This window comes from Malus sylvestris, chromosome 7, assembly GCF_916048215.2.
Source record: "Malus sylvestris chromosome 7, drMalSylv7.2, whole genome shotgun sequence".
Taxonomy (NCBI): Eukaryota; Viridiplantae; Streptophyta; class Magnoliopsida; order Rosales; family Rosaceae; genus Malus; species Malus sylvestris.
The window spans coordinates 31,767,702-31,789,013 of NC_062266.1; the positions used below are offsets into that span (position 1 = coordinate 31,767,702).

Sequence of the window (21,312 nt, forward strand, 5' to 3'; positions counted from 1 at the left end):
TTCGGTAAATAGAAGATTATGAGGAGTAAGGTAAAATGTTTGTAAAACACAAAGTAAAAAGTAAATCACTCAATCGTTGTATGAACTTTGAACGTCCTCTCCTTCCCCACCAACGAGAATAACAATCAAATATGAGGTGAATATATCTAATAGAATTTTAGAAAACAACTGCACGAGGTAAACAATGGCAGACGGAGACAGCAGGAGTGGTTTTCCACTGTTCCATAAACCTCGTGGGCCTATCATGACGATGCGCGTGTGCCCTAATTTACTAATTACTCAAGTAACTCTCTCTCCTCCTCCTCCTCTTCTCCCTCTTCATGTAGTGGACCTAATTTTTATTCTATTCGAAACATTGTGACGTGATATTATAATTTAACTCAAATTATATAATGTATGCTAATCACGGTTGGCTGAGTTGGTAAGGATTGTTTTTTTTTTTTCTAGACCAAGACCTAGGTTCAAGTTCCGTTGCCAACAATTCTTCTTAGTGGATGATACGTAAAAACTAAAAAAGGGGGTAAACCCCTATCTAAAAACTAAAAAAGGAGGTAAGACCCCCTCTGTAAGTCCTTAAAGAGACTTGTGGTATGTCCTAACCCTAAGATGGAATAGCCTCCCCTCTCCCTTAACTTTCAGCAAATAAACAAATGATATTATGTATATTTTTTTTATATAGAAAAAATACTACATTAAAGAGAAAAGTCCCTAGGGCAACCGATTTGGGTACAATCAAAAAGGAAGGCCTGACGGGTTTCCAACGGAAGAGTTCTATCCTAAACATGAAAATTAGAGACTGAATAACCCACACTAGTTATAGCATATGCCAGAAAATTGACTTCCCGAAAGACATGCTTCCTGCAAATCTCCTTAAATGACCTGGCAAGCTAGCAAATATCCTCCAGGATGACCTTCAATCTCCAAGGGGGGCAATAGGCTCTACAGATAGACTCAATCACCAGCTTTGAATCACCCTCCACCATAATGTGAGCCAAACCTTTGGCTTTAGCCATCCAAAGGCCATCCCTCAACGCCAGGCATTCTGTAGTCGAAATAGTGTTTTGACCAATAAATCTAGCTCCTGCAACAATAGGCTCTCCCTTCTCATTTCTAATCACAAACCCAACAGTCGCACCTTGATTCACCACAGAGCCATCAAAGTTAAGTTTAACAAAACCAGCATTCGAAGGGGACCATCGAATAGAAAATGGTGGAGAGGACCTGCTACCATTGTAAACCACAGGAATTATACCATTGGCATCTATGAATTCCCTCCCTATATTGGGGTCCGACTTAACGATCCAGGTAGGGTTTGGAATTTTATTTTGGAAAACCACAAGATTCCTCTCCTTCCAAATCTGCCGGCAAACTAGTAAAACTTTACTGAGATCACACAAACCTACATCATTCTTAACAGTTAATTCATTGAGCCAATCATTAAAAGGAAGAAATTGATTTACTCTTATGTTGTTAGAGATAACTTGACAATTCCAAACTAGCCTCACAAAATTACAATTTATAAATAAATGAGATATGTTTTCATCCTCTAAATTACACATAGGACAGGTGGATGGGATATTATTGACATATGTTGATAATCTGTCTCTTGTATGAAGCCTTCCAATTACGAGAAGCTAACTAAATTTTTTAACTTTACGAGGGAGTTAAAGCTTCCACATTTTCTTAAGAAGCTCTCTTACATTCTCATTGTTATTATCACTATTTTGTATCCAAGTTGCCGACTTAACTAAGAACTTACCATTTGCATTAGGCTCCCATCAACACATATTGCATTGGGGAGTTATGGGGAAGGGAATACTACATATTTTATTCACAATGTCCTCATCGACTAAAGATGAAAGTTCATCTCTGTCCCATTGTCCATTATTAATGAATTGACTCTCCTTCATGTTTAGATCGATGTCATTAACATGATTGGGAGAAATAAAGTTGGATAGAGGGAAAGGAAAAACCCAGTTATGGGTCTAGAAGAGGATACTCTCTCCATTTCCCACAACCCAGCTCAGCCCCATTTTGATAATATCTCTAGCCTTAAGGATACTTTTCCAGGCACAAGAGTGGTGATGTCTGACTTTAGTGTTAAGCTCTCTCTTCAAGTATTTATTCTTAACAATCTATACCCACCAATTTTGATTATCCGTTAGGACTTTCCAGCCAAGTTTTGCTAAACGAGCATTATTAAAGTGATCACTTTTCATAAATTTCAATCCACCATTTTCCTTAGAGCTGCAAACTCTATCCCAAGCCACATGGACAAGTTTGCAATCTTTTCCCCAAAAAACTTTCTACTTTCACTATATATAGTTTTTGTGATTTTCTTCGTTCATAGAGAGAAGAAATACTCTAGAAACCACCCAAACGCAACAATAATTGAAGCAATTGGGCAGAACCCTAACCCTAGAAATTTTCCCTTTTCCCCCCTTTTCCCCCTGTCGACTCTCATTTTAGTGAAGCCTTTATTTATATTAATATACCTTAGAAGTGAGCCTTATAAAATAATTTATCATTTGTATTATAACATGTGTTCTTAGATATACACAAAACTTTCTCAATGAAGTCATGCACATAGGAAAAAAGATGATGATAACTCACGTGCAAATAATTCGATCCATCTCTTTGGGCAAGGGGAATGAATGACTGGAAACATAGAAGAGAAATATAAAGAGCATCTTCTAATTAGGGTTTCGGTTTCGTAAAAGAAAAGTGCATGCATGTGGGAAGGTGGTGTTGTGTTATGGGACCAATGGATTCAAAGAATGTCGAGCTAAAGCACAACATTAAGTCCTTCATTTCAAATGTGATGAATGGGAGAGAGGCCATGGAGTGTGAGGAGTTGTTCCCTCTCATGTCCCAATCCATCACTACTACTTCCCTTATCTCTTTCCATTTTTTATAGGTTTATATTTCTTTGCAATATTTTGTCAACTTTTTTTGGGCATAGCGTTTTTAATATTTTTTTTTGGCGCAATGGAAATGTTGCTCCTTTATAATCAAAAGGTCACGGGTTCAAGTCATAAAAATAGTTTCTTTGCAAAACAAGAGGAAGATTGTGTACGGTAAACGTCTTCCCCCACCGAACTCTCGCAAAACGGAGAACCTTACTAACTTGGAGTAGCCCTTTTAAATTTTTAATTTTCCAAAAAAGGCATTGCACTACTAGAAAATCTAGAACTAGAAGTGGGATTTTAGTAGTGCATACTGATGTTATGAGAGAGAGAGACATACTGATGTTATGAGAGAGAGAGAGAGAGAGAGAGAGAGAGAGAGAGAGGAACACAAGTGTTTTGACAATGGCCAAAGTTGAGGTAGTGTTTGAATTTCTGTTTTCTAATGGGTCCAATTCCACGTCCAAATCAAAACTTTGGCAATGGCCACCCTGATGATTCACTGCTTCTTGACAAAACCAGAATTAACTTTTAATTTGTTTTTCCTTTTTATCTTTACCTTTTTAATTATTTTTTACATGGTCTCTTTTACTTCATTACTGTCAAAACGACAGCCCCCCGAGCATTAGATGACAGTAAAACAGCAGCATAAAACAATGTTCTTACAATCTCGTTTTTATTAGCATGTCGCCTTTCCTTCCCTTAATTTAGGAAAACTCGTTTCATGTTACTCTCTCTCTCTCTCTCTCGTTTTAATTAGAATTTCGTATTTCCTTCCCTTGATTTAGGAAAACTAGTTTCATGTTAGTCTCTCTCTCTCTCTCTCTCAACATGAGTGTGTATTTCTTTTCTTTCATGACCGATCATGTTAAGAAAGAAATAAAGAGATAAGAATACTGATTTCGGTATAGGTAAGTTACTCTTGTCATTTAGGCAGGATAAATGATACCATAATTAATATCTTTTCTTTTGAGGCTTAAAAAATCTTACACTCAATTCTCAAGTTTGTTAGTACATCATACGTGGTCATTTTGATTTTCCCCTCCTCCTGATTAATTTAAGTCAAACTTGTGGTTTTAGTGGTGCAACCTCTCAAACTTTGTGCTAGCAGCCAAAAATTAGTGGAGGAAACCCTGAATCTATACGAAAATACTCAATTAGGTAAAATGGTTTTCATGTACCATTATTCAGATTTTCAGATGAGAGAAAGAGACTTGCACCAATAATCTGAGTCCAATGTATTCATTTCAAACAGATACACACAAACATATATACAAGCGTGTTATATAGTCATTTCGAAATCATATCAGATTTTGAGTCTTTGACTCAGAAGTGTGGCTTAAATTAAAAGCTTGCAGAATGTCCTTGGACTGTAAGGAGTTCGCATTATCCATCCATATGCCCTATAATTAAAAGCCTACGTCAGTCATCAAATACATTCAAAAAATTATTTCCAATCTTCATCGATCGATCCCTTTGACTTGATCGAGAAAGTGGGAGAGACTATATATACATATATACATATGTATATATCATCATCCACTTAGTTATAGGGGTGTGATATCTACACACCTAATTTTATTTCTCACACACTTTTTTCATTTTCGACCGTCGGATCGGATGAATTGAAGAAAATCAACGGATAAAAATTAACAAGAGGTGTGAGAAGTAATTTGGGATGTGGATAGCACATCCCTAGTTATATAGGATGATGGCATCAGCCCCATTATTATAAAGATATACGTATATTTATGTATATATGGTTTAAAATGCAGCCACTTAGCATGGTCTGACTCTGACCTGACCATCCCTCCGAGTCGACGTTGATAATGATTTCCTTGTTGAATGATGTTAAATGAGGGGGTTTGCGTGAAAGCAATGACAGGCCAGCATGCTCCAGTTCCAGCCACTTTGGCCATGGAAATCAGATTAAGACAGTCCGCATGGTGCAACACACACTTGAAAATTACCAATTTTTGTAGTCTCTTTTTCGATCATTTGCTAATTAAATATGATTTTAATTTGTTTTGCCTTAGCTCTCATAGTGTACTTGGTTACCATCATGAAGCTAATTGGACCCTCTTCTTGTTTCATCATCTCAATCCTTGACCTAGTACTCTCATAATTAGATGGGTCATATCCATATATATCAACGTAAAAAACTTGCAGTTTAGTTGGTCAAGAGTCTTACCATCCAGGTCTTGTTCCTTCCTTTGTATTATCAAATGCATAAATAAATAAATAAGATTTCTAAAATGATCAAAATACAAATCTTTGCTAAAATGATTCAGAATCTTGTATATATGTTGTCACTATTTGCTTTGAATTATTTCAGTAATTATAATTTGTAAACTCTTCATTTCAACCAATTTCTCTAAAAAAAAGCTTATCCATATCCAAGTTGGCCATATGAATTACACATATGTATACACTCTTTTCACCTTGATAGTACTGTGATTTCGGAAAGTTCAATTATATATAACACCATTTGAATTATAAAATCGAAACTTTAGTCAACGCTCAAGTAATGGAATTGACTATATCATGTTGTCTCCCATGCAGATGCAATGCTGCCTGTTTCCGATTATAAATTTCAAATTAAAATTTACATATATGAAGTTATTTTGAATGTTAAGAAGTAAATTGAAATAAGTGGTGGATTGCCTTAGTGGATAGGGTTTTTCTAATTTTTTTTTCAACTCCAATTTGTTGAAATTTTTTAGATTGACAGGTCCAAGGGTTCCATTCTAACGACACCGATACTGTTCCTAACTTTACCACCTACTCAATCCGTCAGGTGTGGGGTTTTACTACAAAAGGCTTCGGTATTAGTTAGAGTAGGGTGATCATATTTAAAGCCACCCTTGTTGACTACCCTCACCGACGTGGGACTAGCAACATGCCCCCTCACGTGTAAACCCATTTAGTGGTTCACACGTGAAGATCCACACATCGGTAATTAAAACAACCCAATTTAATGGTTCACACATGGAGATCCACACATCAGCAATTGAAACTCAGAGGTCACCACCAATGGAGTCTACACTTGTTTTCAGTCTTTTCAAGAAGGATATTGTCTCAATCCGTCAGGTTTTAGTGTTTTACCGCAAAAGACATCGGTAATGTTAGAGTATGGTAATCACATTTAAAGCCACCCTTGTTGACTTCCCCCCCCCCCCCGCGATGTGGGACTGCCAACACATTTCAGATCCTAAACTGTTTTTGTATAAATTAAAATAGTTATATCGCTTATAATAAAAAAATTATACTGAACATTAATTTATATCAAATTTAGCGATCCTGCTTCATTATTTGACTAGTTTTTATATAGAAGTCAAATGCAGCATTTTATAACAGATACAAAGTGCATGTTACCCATTTTTTTTCAGCTTAGTCGGCAGAGAATCCAAGATCTTCTTTGATTCAATAACATTCGGTACATTGCATTCGTAACAAAAAGCCATATTCCCATGTAAAAAACAAAACCCCTTCTTCTTAATTTATTCTTTATATATACAATATTATCTGATCAAATCACAATCTTCGAAATTGATGTAAACAATTTAATTCTAAATTAATAAAATTTCTTGTCTTTGAAAAAAAAAAAATGGTAATCTTGGATTTGCACTGATACTCGCAACTTCGATAATATTTGACTGTTTGACTAATGGTAATCATATTAGTGTACGTAATTATAAATTTATAAGAACACTATAACAAATCTGGAATCACGTACGATCAGGGGTTAGAGCTGTTTAATCTGCTTGTGCGACGGATCTAGTTTTCACCAATTGTCCATTCAGTTTCTGCCAAGTGTCATGGTCGTGCAGATGCAGACCAAGAATATACTGGGAGCTTGGTTGGCTTCCTTTTCCAACAATTCTTGAAAAGCTAGCTTTTTTTTCAGCAAAACAAACAAGTGGTACGTAGTACATTGCTATCAGTTGATCTTTTATATCACTGCAAATCCCGTTGCCTCTAGATATTAGCAATGCAACAGACAAAAGACAAAACAGATGTTAAAAATGGTGCATACTCAAACCCTATTAATATATATATATATATATATATATATATATATATATATATATATATGTGTGTGTGTGTACATACATACATATGTGCACACTATGATAATGGATAATACTTTTCTCATTTCGGTAAGGAGGAAACCCTAATAGTTATAGTTGATCTTGTCAATATTTGTTTCCACACATACAGATAGTCAAACAAACAATTCCGAGTTTTGCAGTAAAATAATGACACGTAATGGAGAATTACTTCGTTACCAAAAATAAAGAATTTATTATTCTAATATAATATTGATCAACTTGATATGTATCATAATATTGAAATCCCCGCAAACAATGAGAAAGTATAAAGCTCTTAACCCTCCCATTCATTACGAATTATATACATACGCATGTCAAATTAACCCCTTCTATGCAATATCCATGTGAACTAAGGACTCATTAGAACAAAACTTGGCAGTCGGCATTGCCTTTTTATCTTTGACAGGATGAAAATTGTAATAATTAAACTAGTTGTACGTGGTTAGAGAGAAAGAGAGAAGCACTTTAACCAAGATATGGGGATGGAGAGGTGTAGGAAGGGGGTGATGGCTTGCCTATTCATTTTCCGACAAGTAAACAAAGGAAATCGTCTCTGCCGTTCCATTGGTAGGCAAAAGCTACGGCAAAGTAAAAAGGAAACAAACCTTTGAACATCGTCTCTCTCTCTCTCTCAGGCAGCAAGACCACACTTCCTGCTCACCATGTGATGAGGAATGAGTAATCTAGTGCCTTTTATTTAATCTTATATATATCCCTATTTTGTCTACACCCAAAAATACTTTTTTTTTTCGCCATACAATTATGTTATTTAGATGCACACAATAACAGAGCTACGGAATTAATGGATTCAAATAATGGTCATGCTTGGTCTTTCACTAATTAATCTCGTTTGATGTTCATTCGAGACGTCAATATTTAATATTTACCCTAAAATCTTTGATGATGAAATATCTTTAAGAAATAACGAAGGTAAAGGAAAGGAGATTGAGGATTGTGAGGCATGGTACTGAAACATTTCTCAACATTGTGAGGTTGGGAGCTTCTTTAATTATATCTCGATTGTAAAAAAATTCTGACTCCGTCACCAAACACACTTTATTAACTACATTGATAACACAATATTTTATAAAGACAAGTCTTACTATCATTTGTGAGATTATATGTATTAAAGTATGTGTTAACAACGTAATCAGTTTTGTATATTCAAACTTGGTGTATTATCATTATGTTAGCTAGCTAGCTAGGATGCATGGTGAAGCATACTCTCCATCATGTCACTCTTCCAAGTCAACCTAAGGCCCCGCACAGCCGCTACCCTTCGATGAATTCAATTTCAAACAACATATATATACTTAAGGTTGGTATTTGCACTATAGGAATATTACTACCACATCTAATGGCACCTAAAAAAATGTGGTTTGTGGCCAACTCTTGGGTCAAAATCCTACTTTAAGCTAAGGAAAGGTAAGGGATATTACAATTGTGTACCACATTAGTGTATTATCTGATATTGCAAGTGATGCGTACATGCCACGTCAATTAATGAATTTATCTCATTAAATGTTAATTGTATGAATCACTTGCCACATGTGATAGTACACCAATATGGTATGTCTAGCATTATTCTTTTAAGTTAGCATATCAACCTTTCTTCTTTTTTTCTTTTCATCTTTATCATTTTACATAGAATACAATATAATATTCCTGGAGAAATTTAAAATATATAGATCCATGATCAAATGAGAATTATTAAGCAGTATATACTAAATAAACTTTCTTGTTTCATAGAGCTTATAGGACCTAATAAGTCCTTCGGGTTAACCCAAATGACGAAGAAAAATCGCCCATAATAATTCATTTTCCTGTAGTGTATAGGTTACGAAACATGTTAGGGTTCAACTTCCTCAAACGTAAGAAGGAAGTTAAATAGATCTTATTTGGTAGTATTGTTTTCCCAAATTAAGCTAATTACTAATCATAACAAAATTTAGTTTGTGAGGTCACTACTTTTCTTCTTAGATTAGAGCTGGCTTTGCCATTGGGTACGCATCTTTCCTTCTCAAGTTAAAGTTGTTGGATAAAATAAATAATAAATAATACACGACAAATAAATCAGTTGATGAGAAACTAGTTTATTTCTTCAGAACAATCAAAAGGAAAAACCAATAATGGTATGGCCCTCCTACTCCATTTTTGTAGAACAAACAGCATCTAAAAAATAAAAATAAAACGTTTTCAGCATACAAACATCCCCCTAACAGTTCCTCTTTACCGACTAATGTTTTAACTACAAAATTAACCGGAAAAGACAAACCAATGCTTTAACTACAAAATTAACCATGCCTTGTGTAGGTGGTCGTGACAGCGGCGGCAACGTTCTGCCATTTCAAGATATGAATTAGGATTATGCTGTACTATATATATTGTAACCGATTGGTCTTGTCTTGCTTTCTCAATCTGTTGTGAGTTTTTTGCTTATCTGTTTGTTGGGCTGGTTGGCTTTATCCAAATGTGGTACATTATATTGTTCAATGAATGTTTCTCTTTCGACCAAAAAAACCATGCCTTGTGTATGTCGGCGTCACATTTTTCTCAAATTCACTCCTTGAGAAACCTTTTAGTGACAGATATTCTGTTACATATTTGTTTAGATGTTATGATATGTATGGACAACAGTTGTTTTTTCGTACTGTTTTACACAATAAATATAGAAACTTTTAAGTTTCTATAAACTAAAATCAAACTCACAGAGTCGGGTGTGAGTCTTAAAGAGTGAGTGTAGATGTTGAGTGTCATACATGTATCTGATGAGTCTGGAGTCCTATATAACAGCATACCACAATTATTAAACTCACCCTACTAAAGTAAATAGTGTGTTACAGGAATCAAACTTAGATAACTTATCTATTCTATTAAGAGAACCCTTCTTGTCAACTTTTTGCCCTATTTTTTTTCTATTTACCCTCATTTTTTATACACAATATTGACATGAGGAGGGCAAAATAGTAATTTTGTACATTTTGAGAAAATGACAATCATATCCCTATTTTTCCGATTTTACCCTCACTTTTGATACGCAATATTTACATAGGAAGACAAAACATTAATTATGTAATATTAAGAAAAAATATGCATTTATTAAGAGAAACTGTCATATCATTATTATTTCATATTCTTTTTAAAATTTTAAAAACTAATTAAACTCCTTGATAAAAATTAGAAAAAAAATAAAATTGTTCACACACATAAAATGTGTGCTCATCTGCTAGTTTATATATAAAACAACCAAGCCGACATAAACCATCTTGAAAAGCAAAAGCAGAAAAAAGTTTTGCGACCTTGCGTGGTAATATCACTGTATGCACCATGTCATTTACCCACGCTATAAAACCTAGCACGATCAATTAGTAACACGTGGGGTCGTGCGACCATCGTATTTGAAAAAATTTCTTAATTATACACATATTATGATAGAGACTGACAAGTAATATCAAGTGGCAATGACCGAAAATTCCTCCTCTCCCTCTTTTGATTTTATTTAATATTTGAATATTTATTTATTAGACTTTATATGTAACGCCCACAGCACCTCACGAGCTTAATTTACATGTACAAAGCTTAGCCAAAGCTTTTCTTCCTCCACCACCTCCCTCCATTATTTCCACTATCTTCCTCTGTTCTCTCTCTCTCTCTCTCTCCAACTCCCACACTTCAATTCTCTCTCTCTTTCTCTCACTCACTCGTTCTACTCAGACATCTTCTTCTTCGTCTTCTTCTCAAATTTAAACATTTTTGTTAATTTATCATAAAATATTTACTCATGGCACTTGAGACTTTGCTTCTCAAGGTGAAGACAGCAATCTCCCAACGCTTCGACGTCGTGCGAACCTTCACCCACCACCCGCACCACCAACTCAAACCGGTAAGGAAGTCAAACGTCGGCGTCTTGGCCTTCGAGATTGCCGGCCTCATGTCGAAGCTCATCCACCTCTGGCAGGCCCTGTCCGACAAGAACATGATCCGCCTCCACAACGAGTCCATATCCCTCGAAGGCGTCCGAAAAATAGTCTCAAACGACGACGATTTCCTCCTTGCTCTCGCCTGCGCCGAGCTCGTTGAGAATCTCCGCCTCCTCGCCAACTCAATCTCCCGACTCAGCACCAAATGCGAGGACTCCCACCTCCGCTCCTTCGACCGCCTCTTCCTCGAGTTCGCCAACTCCGGCCGCGATCCGTACAATTGGGTGCTCGGATTTAAAGAAATGGATGCTAACAATGTCAAGAAGTTGGAGAGGTATGTCACGATCACGTCCACCCTCCACAGAGAGATGGACGAGCTTAGTGCGCTCGAGAGCGCGCTGGGAAAAGCCTGGAAGTACAACGAGTACGAAATTAATAATCATTCCGCGCCGATGACAACTAGTACTAAAGAGCAAAAAATCGTCGATCTTCAGCAGAAGATCTTGTGGCAGAGAAATGAGGTGAAGTATTTGAAGGGCAGATCGTTGTGGAGCCGAAGCTTCGACACGGTCACTTGGGTTATGGCGAGGTCGATTTTCACTGTTCTTGCGAGGACAAAGCTCGTTTTTGGTATCGGACAATGCCCTCCGTCGTCTTTGCCTCGGAGTCTCTCGGCCTCAGCTACTGTCCATCCGTCCAACCAATCGACATGTCATTTCGTATCGGGGCCCTTGAGATCCCCGAAGCTTGATCAACAAGATTACAAAAATTCTCTGTGCAAGACGTACGTCACGAGTATCACAAAGATTGACCATCAAGATAAAAAAAATTCTCTGTCCAGGACCATCGTTGATATGAAAGACAGTTCGGAAGATATTGGGTTTTTTCAGTCCAACTCGAAGCTCCTCAAGCCACCGGCGAGCACATTAGGCGCGGCGGCCTTGTCGCTTCACTACGCTAACTTGATCATAGTGATGGAGAAGATGATAAAATTCCCACAAATGGTTGGCGTCGACGCGAGGGACGATCTGTACTCGATGTTGCCGAGCAGCGTAAGGTCTTTGCTACGCGCCAGGTTGAGAGGGGTAGGGTTTTCCGCCAGCGATCCGGTACTAGCCGGCGAGTGGAGGGAAGCGTTGGGGAAGATCCTAGAGTGGTTGGCGCCGTTGGCGCACAATATGATAAAATGGCAAAGTGAGAGGAGCTTTGAGCAACAAAACACGATGCCAAAAACAAATGTTATGCTTTTGCAAACTTTGTTTTTTGCAAACAAGGACAAGACGGAGGCTGCCATAACTGAGCTGCTTGTGGGTTTGAATTATATTTGCAGGTTTGAGAGGGAGATGACGGCTAAGGCCTTGTTTGAATGCAATAACTCCATTAATGGGTTGCACAATTTGCAGAGTTCTAGCTAGCTAGTGAAGGAAAAAGAATTAAACCGTTTTCTTTTTCTTTTGTTGGGGTTATTTTAGTTCGTATTTTGGATTTCAATTTTGATTTCTGAAATTTTACCATCGTGTTTTGAATTGAGCTGCGTTGATAAGATCTTCGGGGTTCGTTTTTGTATCGAATTCTCGTTTGTATATGATGAAATAAATAGATATAAAATGTAAATGATTTGTTTCTTGAGATATTTTCCGAAATCAAAAGTAGGGGATTATGAATTTTGAGATTATAGTTCATGCATGATCATGTGAAAAATATTTGTTGATACTCTGTACCAATAAAAGATCACAAAATAAAATTTTAAAATAAGATGAATATTTTCTTGTGGACTTGTAACACATGTGTTTGGTTATGAACAATTGATTAAATAATTAAATTCGGCTACCATACAGATTCTAAGCAGAGATGCTAGGAACGAAAATTCAACATCAAAATTTTGAGTGTAATTGTAAACGCTCTTAACATTTTTAGCTACGAGTCCATCATTAGTCAAGACTCATTGGCGGAGCTAGTATGAGGTTATTATTCATTCATGACTCTAACAACTTCAACAATCCTATGTATATTTGTATGTGTATTGTATTAGATCCTATAAATAGCTAGGCAAACTAAATAACAACTTTCTCTTACTTTTTCTTCTATTTTTTCTTTATCATCCCTGTCCTTCTTTATCTCTTTTTGAGTGTAACTCTATTGTGCACTCCCTTGGAAGCCTTCAACATTACTTTATAGTTTCGTATAGTCACCCTTGACAAGCCTCCACATATCATTGTAGTTGTTGACATATGTTAGCATATTCCTTTAGCAAATGTTGATAAGAATTGAGATGTTCCTACTAGGTGCTCGACAAAATGGTCTAATGAAATTTTTTCCGTCGAAATCATGACTCCGCCATTACCAAAACTTTCAAATTCAGTTTATTCCAACGGGGATACTTGATACCGCACATTTTATTTTTATTTTTAATTTTATTTTATAAAGGACTCCCACTTAAACTCCTAAGTAATATAGCCTTTTAATTTTCCGTTACAGAATAATCTAGCCTTTTTATTGTGACCACTTTTTTTTTTATTATTTTCCTCACTATTTTATTAGAAAAAGTAGATATAAGTAAAAACTATGTCAACTTGGAATACATGATCTCTCACTATTCACGCACATTTTATGCTCATCAAAGGTACTTTTTATGGTAAGGAATTTGTAGCTTAATCAAGAGTATTCTTTGTAGCTGATGCAGCATGAAGTAATCAAAAGAGTTACCAACGTAATCCTTTGAAGAACAAGTCTAGAATTCACCAGAAAATTGAGAGAAACTCCAAAGGGTTGTTGTTTAATTGATAATTGAATGAACGTATGGTTACATCCAGATGACTTAAATAATGATTACAAAGGTTTGGAAAACTAAGGACTTCTAGAAATTTAAACAACATTAATTCAACATTAATCGACGAGAAAAGAAAGGTCCGATTTTATTACAAAACTTTAAACACTATTTTGGAAATTGAAATGACCTCGGATGGCTAAAATTTGTCGTACATCACGAGAAATCTGTGAATTGGACTTGCGGCGTAGTTTTCTTTCTAAAAAGGTATAATGGGCCAAAATCGGAGCTCGAACGTTAAATCTGCAAATTCCTACTATATCCTTTTGTCCTTCGATGATCCATTTCCTCTTCGATCCATTTTGCCATTCGTTCTACATCAATAGCATTTGAAATTTCGATTTTGAATTTCTCTTCTCCAATATTGATTGAATAAAAAAATTACTCTATCCGCAAACAAAAAAAAAAAAAAAAAAAAAAAAAAAAAACTACTCTAACTTAAGAGACTACCAAAATTAATTGGCCTAACCTCCATTCACAAGCGCAAGACGATATAAAAAATTGAATTCATGCAAGTAAATCATGTAAATCCAGAAGGGACTTCATGTGAACATGTGAGTGAATCTCTACCTTTCGGCCAGACCCAAACACTAGTGGACAAAGTCCAAACACACAAATTCAAAGAAATAGTAATAAAAAAGTGTTTGATCCTCCAGCTAATGGCATTTTGCTTAGTGAAATTCATATAATTGCAAAGATGCATTGCCCCACTTATAATAAATACTTTGTAAAAGATTCTTCGTTGACATTCATACGATCATTGTATTTGATATGTGTTAAAAAGCACTCCAAATTGAACCATCTGGCATTGAAAGACAATTTATAGGGGATTTAAGTGAATGTGTTTTAGTTTGAATTGAAAAATCGAATCTTGAGATCTTTTTCCTCTGTATTGATACGAATCATGCTGTAGGAGAGGCAAATCAAACACACAACTTTAAGTGACTGTTAGAGCATCTCTAATGAAGATGTCAAATTAAATGTAAAATTTCATTTTAATAGTATAATAATCAATAAGTGAAGAAAATAAAGAAATATGTGTCCAAAAAAAAAAATTTGGCGTTGTCTTCAAATTTGGAGTGAAGAATGTCAACCATTAAGATTTTGGCATCTCCTTTGAAGGAAGGGGATCCTCTCCGGATCCATTTCTACCAAATCCACTTAAAATTCAACGGCTACAAACATGAAGCTTCTTTAAAACCATAAAATCACCTTTCTTTTTGTTAAAGGAGTCCGCCTAGAATGTTTGGCATTTCTTTGGCAGATTTTTTATAGGCTACCCAGTTATCTTAAGCCCATTAACCTTAGGTCCCATATGTTGAAGAAAAGCCCACTAATCCTAGGCCCATTATGTTGAAGGAAGAAAAAAGTGTGATTGATGTTCTTAGTATTTGGAGAGTTTGAGTATGTTCGTTTACCGATTGTTTGTCATCGATACTATTGTTGTGTACGTATTGATACATCATTGACAATATCAATATTGTACCCATAATCTGTCTCTTTTTTCATAAAAATCGGACACCATGCATAAAAAATTTCTAATAATTAAATCTTGACTTTAATTGTAAGTCAATTAACTAAAATAATTATATTGTGTCTCAATATATAATCAATGACATAAAATCAAAGGGAAAAGAATTACAAACTTGAAATTGAGCAACTAAACTAACAAAGACAATCTTATATCTATGCCAGCTAAACATTATGATCATTAAGTTGTTCACCAAGAACTCTAAACCCTCCAATGCAGCTTATCACCCTTGCAAAGAGGGTTTTGCTTGGTCAAAAGATATTGCCCAGTCTTCTTGTAATCCACAGAGCATGAGTGTTCTTCAGGGTACCTATGCTTCCCACAAAACACACCGCCGCAGCGGCACTCGAACCCTATCGGGCCAACCCTTTTCTTGCAGCTCAAGCACCTCTTTTTCTGCGATAAATCTGATGAACCTTGTGAAGATTGTGAAGGCAAAGAAGAAATAACGGCTGCGGTAGCGGAGCTCGAGTCACTGAGTGTGTTGTCCACTGAAGCTAACCCTACCATGGCTGCAGGCTTAGCAAACTGCTCTTCTTTCAGGTATTGTCTGTAGCAATTTGAGCACATGTTCATATTCGTCACAGAGCCAAAGAAGCCGCAGCCTTTTGCACAGCGTGGAGGCTCCATGTTGGTGTCGTTTCGTGAATCCATATTTGGTTTCTTGAATCTCTTTTTGTTACTTTTGCAATCGCAGAGTTAAGTAATACAAGGGAGGCGGAAAATAGAACTTGAGATTTCGAACTTAGAAAAATGAACGCTCTCAATTAACTGAACTACAAGCCCTTGCGGCAAAGTTGTACTTCTTAACTGGACTCCGAATTAAGCTTCTTAATTTTTTTTCGATTTCGATTATTAGTTAAGAGGTTTGGCGAGTATGTGAGTAGTTTTATAGTGCGAAGGGGTGCTCGCACCTAGTAATGTAGGATTAGGAGTAGTATGAATTTCCTTTTCTTATTAGGATTGGCCTCTAATTAACCTACTCTGTACAGATTTCTAAATGTTTTTTGTTTCCTTCTTTTTCTTGTAGAAACTTTAAGTCGGTGGAGTGCAACTTTGCTCATTCCCTAAAGTGGGGTGGTGCTGATCTTCCTTAATTGCCGTTAGATTAGTATTGATTTAATTAAGAATTTAAGATACAAATATCAAAACTTAAACTAATCTAACGGTAATTATTGGGATGAATATCATGCTCGCTTTAGAAGGTGGGCAAAAATGCACTCAAGTCAGTGGGTTCAGAATCCACACACACACACATATACATACAGGCCCTTTAAGGGAAGAGGTCATATTTTAATAGTTAGATTTGACTTTAATGAAATTATGTGGTTGAGATTAAATCACAAGCTACATAATCTCAACCACATAATTTCATTAAAGCCAAATCTATCTGTTAAAAGCTCTCTCTCTCTCTCTCTCTCTCTCTCTCTCTCTATATATATATATATATATATGTATATATATATATATATATATTACCCTTTTAATGCACGCATAATCCATGTGGTATTTTGGGGTTTTTCTTATAACTACTTGATGCTTTTAATTTTAAGGGCTATTTTTGCACACATCATAGTATCGTCAATGATACTATGGTGAAAATAATTTGGACCAATATGTGAATTATTTTCCGGGGTAAGAGCGTCTTTTCAAGTCAAGTTTATAGATCGAAAAACTAAAAATAACTAAAAAGAAATCAAGTGAACTAATCCATCAATTACTAATAAGCTCTGACTGATTCAAATGAGAAACACAATCTCTCAATGTTAAATTTCCCTTCTTACTCTTACGTCCACTGTCGTCGTTTTCTAAAATTTGTTTGGTTTCCAAGCTACTCTGGAACAGCTACGGCTGTACCAAATATTAGTTTCATATCGATTCAAAACAGGAAAGAGAATTATATATATAAGGGTAAAAGACTGTTTACTACCCTCATGTTTAGTGGTTTTCAACATTTAATACATCAATTTTTTTTCATTTCAGAGTCATACCTAAAGTGTTAATTGTGGGACAATTTCATACATCGGTTAGTTAAACTGTTAGTTCTCCTGTTAAGTGATGACATGGCGCCCAGGTGGACAATGACTGGGCGCCACGTGTCATTAAAAATATTAAAAAATTAATTTAAATTAAAAAAAAAATGAACTGCAACCAAGGAGAAGAAGAAGAACGAAGAAGAAGAAGGAGGAGGAAGAAGAAGAAAAAAAAATTCAAATATGGGGAAGAAGAAGGAGGAGGAGGAAGAAGAAGAAGAAAAAAAAATTCGAATTTGGGGAAGAAGAAGAAAAATTCGAACATGGGGAAGAAGGAGGAGGAGGAAGAAGGAGGAGGAGGAGGAGGAAGAAGGAAAAAAAATCGAAAAAATTGAATCTGGGGAAGAAGAAGGAAGAAGAAGAAGAAGAAGAAGAAGAAGAAAGAAGGAAGAAGAAGAAGAAGAAAGAAGAAAGAAGGAGAAGAAGAAGAAAGAAGGAAGAATATGGGGAAGAAGGAAGAGAAGAAGATTTTTTTTTTAAATTTAATTAATTATTTTAATTTTTTTAATGACACGTGACGTCCAGTCATTGTTCACATGGGTGGGAGAACTAACAGTTTGACTAACGGATGTATGAAACTGTCCCAAAATTAACACTTTAGGTATGACTCTTGGGATGAAAAAAATTGATGTACTAAATGTTGAAAATTATGAAATATGAGGGTAGTAAACAGTCTTTTGTCCTATATATAAACCGTAGGTCCTTCCTTTTGACAGCACCAAGATTTCATGAACTGTTACTCTTTCCTGAATGCATCAATGACAGGAACTCATGAAGAATAGAGCTTATGGATGCGGTATCTTCGGAATTGGAATCAAGGTGATAGAAGGGCTGTACAGCAAGAGGAAGAAACTTGCCGGCACTAAAACTGATGTAAAAGAAAAATCACTAGTTTAAAGTTTAAGCGAGCTACGCAATATGCAGTCAGTCCTCTCCTCCAGATGATTATAGTTTTCACGTTGGGCTTCAAGGATTTAAATATCAATAATATCGACAAAATATAGCTAATATTATCGTTTTTTTGAAGATCCGAAATTTTTTTAACTACCCAAATGATTTTCGTCAAAATATCACGATATTATTGATAATATCGCAATATTTTCGATATTTTCGATAAATATCGATAATATCACAACATAGTACTAAAAATACTTAAATATGTTGAAAAAACTCAACATATACTTCACTTGATCATAGCCCAAAGGCCAATCAAGTTAGGATTTTCTCAGCTGGGGGAATGTGGATTTTATAGGAAAAATTGCTTGCTCACTGCCCTCACATGGGCGATGTGGGACTCCCCCAATGGAAGAGAAAATCAGAATTTTGGCCGAAATTTTACACCCACTTTAAACGGCCATAACTTTGTCAAAACTCAACGAAATCAAGCAAGACAAAAACTAAAGTTGTAGCCCTCAAAGAGAAGAAGAGAATGGTACCTCACACGACGTCTAAATCGTCGTGGTTTGGCCGGAAAATGCCTCGAAAGTCACTGAGATCGGCGGAAACTGGGTAAGATTCAAATGAGTATAACTTTTTTAATACTCAACGAAATTGAGTGAAACAAAAAGGAACGTTGTACTACTCGACGAGACGAAGAGATTGATACCTTTCACGCCGGCCAACTCGCCGTGGTTTGGCCGGAAATGGCCTCGAAAGCCACTGAGGTCGCCGGAAATTGGGTAAGATTCAAATGAGTATAACTTTTTCAATACGCAACGACATTGAGTGAAACAAAAAGGAAATTTGTAGCCCTCGAAGAGACGAAGAGAATGGTACCTTACACGACGTCTGACTCGTTTTGGTTTGGCCGGAAATTGTCTCGAAAGCCACTGAGGTCGCCGGAATCTGGGTAAGATTCAAATGAGTATAACTTTTTCAATACTCAACGAAATTGAGTGAAACAAAAAGGAAAGTTGTACTACTCGACGAGAGGAAGAGATTGATACCTTGCACGCTGGCCAAAATTCAATTGACACACTCCTGGCTTCCAAAATTCAATTCTTTTACTTTATATAAACTTGAAAAAACATAATCGGCATCCAAATTAAAATTTAGTCTTATTCTTATGTGTAAGAAATTTAAAGTATCAAATTTGGCACATTATTCTTCATCATTTTATTCACTTCCCTTTTTTTTTTAATATCCTAATAAAACCTCCAAATATTGTACTAATTAATTATATATAAATGATTATGGTGTGTTTAAACTTCTTTCATTAATTACTACATATTTTCTATACTCACAATGTTTGCCAGCTCGCTATATAATCAACTTAAATCAGTTAAATCCATCATGCAATGCATTTCCTTCCAATTTTTTGTGATAAACTAATAGATAATTGACTAAATAAACATCCTACAAAGTTTCATTAAAAATTTCCAAGTTTTTCTTACAATTTCCGTGGTTTCCATGTAATTTTTATCGATATCGATATTTTACCGATATTTCCATCGATATTTCCGTGTTTTCGGACTACCGATATTTCCGATATTACCGATATTTTCTTCCTTGGCTTCAGTATATAGATGTCCACTATGTACCATAGAGAGCTATATCAGCTTCGACTTATAGAGCACACCACCCAAAGAGCTTTAAAGCAATAAAATTTTGAAAAACTTCAACTAACTAGAAGTCTATATTGTTTCAGTAACTTTCCGGATCCGATCTATAACTACAGGAACATCCTCTGGAGTCAAAGTAGTAAAATAACATCTGAACCATCCTGGTTCTATGCAGTGGCAGGCTGACCCAGTGTCACATTGATCTTGGGAATGTTCAACAGCTTATCCCATAACTTGAGTTCCCCTTTCTCACCCAGTGGCGAAGCCACGTGGGAGCGAGGAGTGGCGGCCGCCACTCCCCTCGCCGGGAAACACCACTGAACCCCAGGTCTTCGCCACTCCCCTCGCGCGCCTCGCCGGAAAATAATGGTTCACGAACTTCACGGCGCCCTCTGTTTTTCTGGGTTTTCTGTTCACGAACTTCACAGCTGTCCATTTTCTACTTCCTCGCACAGAGACCAGTCACCAACATCGTCGTCCTTCTTGGTGGTGGCCCTGGTGGGAGAGGATAATGGCTTGGGATAATGGGATGAAGGCTAGTAGTATTTCAGTGAGGGAGAAGACCTGTTTGGATAGCATGATAGCATATGTTTGGAAAACAGGATAAAGGCTGGTCGATATGTTTGGTTCTTAACATAGCGAAAGTGTAACAAAGAATTAAAGGGACAGCTGTACTGACTTTATTGGCCCATATCATTTGGTCAGTAAATTGAGGGATAAAGATTGTCTGCCCTCAACTTCCGGTACCCTCCTCGTGCCATTCTATTTGTGTGGTCACGGTTAAGCCACGTCAATATTTTATATTACAATTCATTTTTGTCTTATTATATCTATAAAAAAAATATAAAATGTTAACGTGACTTAACCGTGACCACACAAAATAGGAGGGCACGGGAAGGGCACCGGAAGTGGAGGGCAGACAATCCTTGTCCTAAATTGAGTACTTCCCAGTGACGACTCAAGTATTATATTTTCCCCACTATTTTTTTTTCTCTTCTGACCCATCTTTTTTTGTGGTTTGTTAACCCATTTCTCTCTTTTATTTATTTATTATTCTTGTATGTATTTTTTTTCCCCTCTTTTTAAGACTCCTAGCTTATTTATTATAAACTTTCACATTATTATAAATATTTTATTAATTTTTTTAAAATAATGTAAATATTGTTCAATGCTTATTTTACGATAAAAGAAATTCATTTAAATCCATCTAGACTTCTGACAGGGGCAACTGTACAGACTTAGTATCGGTCACGCTTGATATCGGTCACGCTCTTTTTTCGTGCTTCCGCTACATGCATTTGCAGTTCAGTCACTCTCCTTTTCCATGCGTGTACACGCACCTCACAGAAAAAAAAAAGGGTTCTTTATAAAAAGATCATTGAAACTCTTATTTTCCAAACAAAAACCCATCTAATATTAAAC

General features: G+C 36.1%; 3 protein-coding genes across 3 annotated transcripts; 1 reads left to right on the forward strand and 2 right to left on the reverse strand.

The window, feature by feature from the left end:
* Positions 1–887: 887 nt before the first annotated feature.
* On the reverse strand, positions 888–2,033 carry LOC126630282 (uncharacterized). Its single transcript, XM_050300372.1, has 2 exons — positions 2,000–2,033; positions 888–1,399 (listed from the first exon to the last, which is right to left on the reverse strand). The coding sequence occupies exons 1-2, from the start codon at positions 2,031–2,033 to the stop codon at positions 888–890; spliced, it is 546 nt and encodes a 181-aa protein (XP_050156329.1).
* Positions 2,034–10,564: 8,531 nt separating this feature from the next.
* On the forward strand, positions 10,565–12,569 carry LOC126630804 (uncharacterized). The gene has a single exon (XM_050301013.1). It carries the CDS (start codon positions 10,800–10,802, stop codon positions 12,351–12,353), a length of 1,554 nt encoding a protein of 517 aa, XP_050156970.1. The 5' UTR covers positions 10,565–10,799; the 3' UTR covers positions 12,354–12,569.
* A 2,928-nt stretch (positions 12,570–15,497) lies between these two features.
* On the reverse strand, positions 15,498–15,950 carry LOC126630283 (zinc finger A20 and AN1 domain-containing stress-associated protein 1-like). The gene has a single exon (XM_050300373.1). It carries the CDS (start codon positions 15,948–15,950, stop codon positions 15,498–15,500), a length of 453 nt encoding a protein of 150 aa, XP_050156330.1.
* Positions 15,951–21,312: the final 5,362 nt, after the last annotated feature.

What these genes read in the sequence shown, in the direction of transcription:
- LOC126630282 (XM_050300372.1), bottom strand. Translation starts at nt 2,033, where the DNA reads ATGGGGCTGAGCTGGGTTGTGGGAAATGGAGAGA. An exon ending in GGTTGTGGGAAATGGAGAGA is followed by an intron (nt 1,400 to 1,999) that starts GTATCCTCTTCT and finishes AGAATGATGTAG; the next exon opens with GTTTGTGTGATCTCAGTAAA.
- LOC126630804 (XM_050301013.1), top strand. Translation starts at nt 10,800, where the DNA reads ATGGCACTTGAGACTTTGCTTCTCAAGGTGAAGACAGCAATCTCCCAA.
- LOC126630283 (XM_050300373.1), bottom strand. Translation starts at nt 15,950, where the DNA reads ATGGATTCACGAAACGACACCAACATGGAGCCTCCACGCTGTGCAAAA.